The sequence below is a fragment of the Dendroctonus ponderosae genome, unplaced genomic scaffold (assembly GCF_020466585.1).
Source record: "Dendroctonus ponderosae isolate FM_Combo_2020 unplaced genomic scaffold, Dpon_F_20191213v2 Dpon_F_20191213_4, whole genome shotgun sequence".
NCBI lineage: Eukaryota > Metazoa > Arthropoda > Insecta > Coleoptera > Curculionidae > Dendroctonus > Dendroctonus ponderosae.
This window is the reverse complement of record NW_026018611.1, coordinates 913,280-920,244: the sequence shown is the minus strand read 5'-3', so window position 1 is coordinate 920,244 and position 6,965 is coordinate 913,280. Positions and strand designations below refer to the sequence as shown.

Sequence of the window (6,965 nt, the reverse complement as noted above, 5' to 3'; positions counted from 1 at the left end):
AAAGCAGCAACAACGCTACACATAGAAACTGATGATGGTGGAAAACACCGAAACGTATTTTAATTGATAAATAGAGACAATAAATGACTGAAACCGTTCTGCTACGTTCGAACTTGATACTCTCACGGCTAAATTTATATGTCCAAAATTGCTGTCCACGACAGTGAAAATGACTCGATAGGCTTTTAAAAAATGTGGAAAATCCAGTGAAACTACAATCGGAGTTAATTGAAACTACTGGCGCCCACGCTTGAAACAACCCGCTGTTTGCGTATTAAACGAGTGCTTACTTAAGTTCGAACGACTATTTCAAGCTGGCAACTTCCAAAAGATCAAAAACAAGTCAAACCCCAACAGTTCCAAGCATGCTCTCACGGAAATCTGGTCGCGGAGCGTCGGGGGGCTCCGCCCCAACCAGCGGCGCTGAGTGAACTTACCTACGTCGGCCAGCGGGCCAAGTCAAAGAGCAAAAAGCTGCCGAAACTACTGGCTAACGATCTACTACATCACATCAACAAACATCTCGCACGGATTGCCCATAGCTATTTTAAAGGATTGTCTACTACCGGCTATGTCTTTGCCGCCCGCTGCCACTTGGGTGCCGCTGCTGCGCTCCGAGCCGTTGCTGCTGCCGTTTCCGTTGCCGCTTGCGCCGCCCCCATGCACCGCCGCCGATCTCGGCCCCAGCGATGTCAAGTCCGAGTCGCTGGCGCTGCTGTGGCCGCCCGCATTCTCTTTCAACGGATCGGAGCCGTTCGAGCTACCGCCTGCAAGCAAATTGGTTGGTTTATAATAAGTGGATGGCTTCCACTGGCCACGCAGGATTTACTAAAATGCCACACTCATCAAATGAACGACGCCCCCTCAGGGGGCTTTCGCACAGAACAAACAAGCAGCGCAAACGAAAAAATAAGCACAACAAAAAACATAAAAACACAGTTTTATTTACAGCAGGAACTAGCGTAATCGTAAAGTAAACGTGCAAAATATCTGGCAACACAAATCGGTCTTAAGCTAGTTGGGAATGGCACATTCAAGTCTTTTAGTGAGCTTCGGCTGGTTGAAACCAGCAAAAACTGCCAAATATTCAGCAAAAAAACCTAACTAAGTTAGTGAGTATGAGAACAAACAACAGTAACATAAACTGGTGCAACGAGAACTGAAAGCTGGCAAAAGGAACTAAAAGAGCACGAAGAAAGTCATCAAGCAGACCCCAATATTCCGGTCATTAAACCCATCAGCTAGCACCAGTTTACTAACAAAGAAACAATAAACCTAAGGTTAGACTGGCTCTAAAAGGTACGACAGTTTCCCTCCCTGAACCTCGACAGGTGGCGCTCTACACCCCCAATTCGATTGGCGAAGAAGATTGAATCAGAAAGACATCTGAAACAAACGGTGTTACCTATTCTGATCTGTTTCCCTCACTCGTGGTACATACCTAAAATGTTCTACTACTTGATTTAAATGTCGCCGATATGTCTGGGCCACTTACTACTTTACACAGTCGAGACACTTTGAAAACCGGCTAAGACCGCGAAATTGTGCTCGTTTACACCCCCATGCCAACAACCATCCACCTAGTTTACTCACACTTACCGCTTCCGCTCAGGACGCTCTCCTCCTTATGATACCCATAGACGGTGTTTTCGCTGTAGAACGGCATCGGCATGTACTCGAGCGGATTGTAGGTTCCACTGTACGGCATATAGTTGGGCACGTTCGGCAAAGGCCCCACACTGTCCGTATCGCCTTGCAGCTTCAGATTGCTCATTGCCGAGCACAAATCGCCGAATATGTAATAACACTGAAAGCAACAGCTCAAACAACCCCATTCGCCGGCGCCTCTCAACCCACCTGCTCAGAAAACGTGATCTTGTTCACAGTGTGTCGTATGAATCCGGCCTTCAACAGATTGGAGGCGTACTTTCGCGCGTCTCTTCTCTCCTGGAAGCCTTCCACATGCAGCAACAGCCATTCGATCATGTCAGTGCCGATGAACGCGTTCGGGATGGTGATTTTCAGCCACATGCGGTCGCGAATCTCCAATCCGCTATCGGGACGCTGCATGGCCTGAACAATCTCGGACATTGGCGAATTCACCGTCAGCGGCTCCACTAGATCTGAAACGCCACAATTACAATCAAGGCTTTACCATTGGCCACAATGTGGCGAATGCGCACGTAGAACTCCAAATTTATTCTTGACCTCAACAGAAAAGGCGAATGCGCCATCAAACTAGCTAGGAGCAAATGAGATCAACGTCAAACAGAAACAAATTAAACAGGCAGGCAACGCATAAAACCATCGGAAACTAGGCCTGATTTGTATGAAACTGTGCTAAACCAAAGCGGCGCAGTGCTCAATACCTACCCGAACCTAGAAGACACTCACGTTCATTGGCTGGGATTGTGCTTGCAATTGAAGTGCTTGAAACCGTCGAACTGCTGGGCGGCCGAGCAACTGGGTCGCCCCGAACCGCTGCTGTATGCGCCACCCACGCTCCTGCAAAGACACCCCAAATATACCAGTATTTCCATGAAAATCCCGGCCAGTACCTGGATCGATTGGTCGAACGGGTTCCGTCCGCGGTATGGTGAAGTAGCCCTTAGGGTTGGGGTCCCAGCACTTGGCCACCACCAGCTTAATGGGGCTGCAGAACCAAACCCATGAAACATTGCAAACGGTTTCGGCGGGCGACTTACCCCGGCTTCTGAACCACTTCGCGCAAAACTTTAACCGCTTCGTCGTTGGACATGTTCTCAAAATTGACGTCGTTCACTTGCAGAATCATATCCCCCGGCTCTATCCGTCCATCCAAGGCGACAGCGCCCCTAAAATCAAGCCCATTGAGCCTTGGCTCGGCCTCTCTAACCCTCTTTACCCTTTCATTATGGAGCCGACGTAGATGCCTCCATCGCCGCCCTTATTGCTTTGGCCCACAATGGAGATGCCCAGAAAGTTTACAGTGTCCATATTGAGGGTCACTGTGATGATATTGAGAGACATGGTGGAATCCGTTATGCTGGAATACGAACTAGTGCGCGACATGGCCTGGAAAATTTCCCATTAGCAAGCGGTTTAGAGGGTTTAAAGCCTTACCGGATGGCGCGGTTTTCGCCTCCTTTGGGGCCGCTTCCTGCCCGCCACATGCAAACGGCTCACGCTGGAGCACTCGGAAAGCGCCGTGTGCCTTCCAGTGGTCTCAGACTGGAAACTGGTGGTTTCGATGTCCGAACTTACTATAGAAGCAGTCTCATATACTCTGGAAGGCATTGAAACTTAGCTATGACCAATTGAAGCCAGTGAAGCTGCGGTACCTTGGAAGATGTCCATTAACTCTGGTCGAGTATTTGTGGTGTCGCCGGCCCTGCCTTGAGCTGATTATGGACTCGGTGTCGGTGCAGACAGAATCTGGGGCCTGCGGCGGCAGCCGTTGCTCCGCCTGATGGGACACACTGTCTGTACATTGGGAACCGCCGTCTGACTGATTGGAACCATCCGCTGACACCAACTAAAGACAATTTCGGCAATTTGAATGAGCAAACGCAAATAGTCTGCTGTTTTACCCAACTAACTACTCTTCCGTTGAAGCAGGGCAGGTGAGCTGAATCTTCGATAATTTCCTCTTTGACGACCCTGCAAATTAACAATCTGCATCAGTGCCTGAAGTAAAGGCTTGAAAGTGTGTGAGTGCACAAGAGGGCTTGTTGTTTTGAACATTAAGTCTCGACACACCCGGGCTGTTAGTGGGTGTTAGCAATTTCATTCTAAGCCCTCCAAGGCGTTAACACAGCGAAATATTGTCACCTTGTTTTTAATGAAACCAGGCAGGTTCGAGCGTAAAGTTGCTACCTTGGATCACTGAGCAAAGAACGACAAAACCTGCAAGGTTACTGACTAAAACGCTTGCTAAAGCTAGCAGTTATTGAGTGAATTGTGTTGGGCAGAATTCGAGAAAAACATGCATAAGCTGCTGATTGTACTGTCATTGAGGTATGTTTACATTTTCCCAGCAATGGAATACTGTTAGCAGCCTTAAGGCACAGACGTGCCTTAATCGCAACAGCAAATGTTGTAAACAAGCCACTCGACCGCTGAAACGATGCAAAAATCGCCGAAAACTTGACAATATTTACCCAAAATCGTCGTCCATTGACTTGAAGAAAAACTTGTAGTTAGGCCTATTGAGGACATTTTTAAAGTCCGCAAGAGTCACTTTGTCCGGGGAAATGGAGATTTTCACTAAGTAGGGGGTCTCTTCATCGTCGATATGATAAATTACTTTAGTTTCTTCCATTTTTCCGCCCAGAAATACACAAAACTTTATCACTTTGACAAGAACAATACACTGCCCTAAGACATGGCGGCCATTTTACTGGGTTCTCTTTTCATCCCCACCCCACCCAGTCGGTAATCAGCGCACTTATTGCTTTTAGCCAATCCCCGTGCTTGCAACCCGCAGAAAAACAGATTCAATGCGGAAAAACTGTCGTATATATAGCAAGGCTATTCGCTAGAAGCCCAGCATTCCAGCAGTAAAAAGAGGTTCTGGAAATTAATAAGAAAAGCGGCTACATCCTGTTTTACCGACATCGTTTGGTGTTGTGACATCGGACATTTAAGTTTGTCTCTTTCTTACTCGCTTGCCGTGAAAGCAAATACAAGGGGGAACCTTGGGGTTTTTCTCAATTTCCTAAAAATTTGATTGGTGATTAGTAATAGTAATAATGGCACGCGCTGATAAATCCGAATTAATTTCCATTCTTAGAAAAATATGAGCTTATTTTAATTTGAGTTGAGTGCAATTTAGTTTATGTTAAGGTGTTATACGATTTCGCAAGCGATTGCCTCTATTTCATCGCAGATAATTCTCGAAATTGAACTACTTTAGATGGTCTAATTCAGTTCCAAAGGAAACTAGCCGTCCTAAAAAAGGCCCAAACCGGAAGGACGTCCAAGAGAGAGATAGCCAAAACAAGAAGCGGCTACGCCGCATTTTCCGCATTCCTACACTATTGCCGTATGCTACTTGTTGCTCCATCACCCCTACCGACCTAAAAAGTCAGGTGTTAACTATCGGGGCGCTTTAAACTTCTTTATAATGCACTTTTATTCATATAGAAAAGCTTCAATGCTGGTTTAAACGTCTTTAACAAAAGACAATCCAATTCGCGTTCCATCTGATCCGTAAATCTCATTCCATTGCGCAATTAGTGGCAACGCCAAACGGACAGTGTTGCCGGGTGGTAGGGCAAAACTGACAGGTTATTTCAATGAATCAAGCAGACAGGTTATAGTAAGGACGTTAAAATTTCTAAAAAGTGACCAACAAATCGATTGATCCATATGGAAAGCAGGTTCAGATCGTCGGAACAAGAACCACAAGCAGCACAGTTCTAAGCCTGCAAAGAACCGTGATTAGGGAAGAATATGGCAGACAGATTAGGCCTGGGGACTGAAGAGAGGATCTTGAAAATAGGCCAGAGTTTCACAAATCCCCGTTCAAAGGCCTTCCACACGCTTAGATGTAAGTATTTAACCGTCCACGTGGTGGCCTTAAGGGCGCACTTGTGGAACATAGGGGCGGAGCCCCTAGACTCGTTGCTAGTCACTGCAGCCCCCAAATCAGGGCTCTCGCAGCCAGAAACCGCATGCCCGTCTTGCTAATTGTGGTTTTTTTCGTAGATGATTTCAAGCCCGCCTCAGTGGACACCAGCAAGAAGGCCCAGGTCGATGTGGGAGACAACCATCAAGTAACAATCAATGTGCCACATTTGGGTAAGCAAAGGCAAAGAGGTAAAGAAGCGAGTATCTAAAGGGGTCTGGGGTTTTGTAGATGGGGCAGGAACCACTCAGACGGTGTTCAAAGGTTCCCAGCGGCCATATACGAAGGAATGCGTCCTGATCATTGATCGGACGACTGGCGAAATTACTCTGGAGAAGTTATCGTGCAATATCCAAGTGAAGAAAACCAGGAGCAAAGTCGTCAAGGCCCCAATGGCTCAAGGTACGTACTGGGACACTTTCCAGCGTCCATATGGTGCATCTTTTCAGTGGGACACCAATCCATTCACACAAGGGCGCGCGGTCATATAAAAACTGCCCAAACTTTTAATGTGGAACAACTAGAAACTTGAAATTACCCCCATGTATTGCGGACATTTGAAGCTCAAAATGCTGAAATTTTCATACGATTTGCAACAAAGCGTGGTTTTACACGACGTGTGTAAATGCGATTTTAACGGCATGTTTCCACTGGCTTAGAGGGTAAAATTTTGAATCCACGGCAAGTCATAACATGAAATTTTCATTCTATAGCAGAGGTTTGTCTTGAAGCTCAGAAAGTTTCATTTAAATCTCATCGAATAGTGATTTTTTCGATAATATAATGCAAATCTACAACGGAAAGTTTTCACAAAATGTCCGTTCTTCTTCTTTTCGCAGTTTATAGCAGACATTTTCATGCAAACACTCTAAAATTCTTACGCAAATCGCACAGAAGTAAGTTTTGTTGAATGTTTTTGCAAAATGTTAAATTATGATGGAACTTGCCAAGAAACGGTCATCGTAGAATAGAAGTTCTTATTGAGATACTTCTGATGATGCAAGTCACTCGTGCTGCGAAACGTCGAGGATAAATTCCTTTGCACGGCGGCCTAAAACCCAAACTCTTACACAACACACTTCTTGTCAATTCTATCGATTGCGCCTATTCGAACCAATCAAATAAGCCTACCGGTTTGTTGTTATCGAATGTATCGTTGACAAGTTCAACAAATGAGTTAAGACGGTTTAAGGTTAGGTGGTTTTGTTTATTGTTTGATGATAATTATTTTATAATTTGTCGAGATAAACAACCGCGAGTCGGCCAATCATTTTTTTTTCATTCTTTCGTGCATTTCGAACCTTATATAAGCTCTAGATAAAAATGACAAACAAATAGTATCGTACAGAAATTCATA

The 6,965-nt window shown here is 45.7% G+C and overlaps 2 protein-coding genes across 9 annotated transcripts in view; one reads left to right on the top strand and one right to left on the bottom strand.

Annotated features, from left to right (window-relative positions):
- LOC109539978 (segment polarity protein dishevelled homolog DVL-3) overlaps nucleotides 1-4,645 on the bottom strand; it is a 6,780-nt gene extending 2,135 nt beyond the window's left edge. For 2 of the 8 annotated variants that reach the window (XM_019908070.2, XM_048666166.1), the window contains exons 1-11: nucleotides 4,140-4,558; nucleotides 3,570-3,639; nucleotides 3,321-3,514; nucleotides 3,103-3,265; nucleotides 2,885-3,054; nucleotides 2,706-2,834; nucleotides 2,559-2,653; nucleotides 2,374-2,505; nucleotides 1,858-2,123; nucleotides 1,600-1,807; nucleotides 567-767 (exon numbers count right to left, since the gene is read on the bottom strand). In XM_019908070.2, the coding sequence (XP_019763629.1) occupies nucleotides 567-767; nucleotides 1,600-1,807; nucleotides 1,858-2,123; nucleotides 2,374-2,505; nucleotides 2,559-2,653; nucleotides 2,706-2,834; nucleotides 2,885-3,054; nucleotides 3,103-3,265; nucleotides 3,321-3,514; nucleotides 3,570-3,639; nucleotides 4,140-4,300 (1,789 nt within the window). In that variant the 5' untranslated portion in view covers nucleotides 4,301-4,558. Of the gene's footprint in view, nucleotides 1-20; nucleotides 768-924; nucleotides 1,387-1,599; nucleotides 1,808-1,857; nucleotides 2,124-2,373; nucleotides 2,506-2,558; nucleotides 2,654-2,705; nucleotides 2,835-2,884; nucleotides 3,055-3,102; nucleotides 3,266-3,320; nucleotides 3,515-3,569; nucleotides 3,640-4,139 lie in introns of those variants that run through there. The other 6 variants (XM_019908071.2, XM_048666167.1, XR_007281436.1 and 3 more) reach the window with 5 other exon arrangements.
- A 249-nt stretch (nucleotides 4,646-4,894) lies between these two features.
- LOC109539996 (ell-associated factor Eaf) overlaps nucleotides 4,895-6,965 on the top strand; it is a 4,391-nt gene continuing 2,320 nt past the window's right edge. Inside the window, exons 1-3 of the mRNA XM_048666170.1 lie at nucleotides 4,895-5,530; nucleotides 5,689-5,781; nucleotides 5,840-6,010. Coding sequence (XP_048522127.1) covers nucleotides 5,434-5,530; nucleotides 5,689-5,781; nucleotides 5,840-6,010 — 361 coding nt within the window. The 5' untranslated portion in view covers nucleotides 4,895-5,433. The remainder of the gene's footprint in view (nucleotides 5,531-5,688; nucleotides 5,782-5,839; nucleotides 6,011-6,965) is intronic.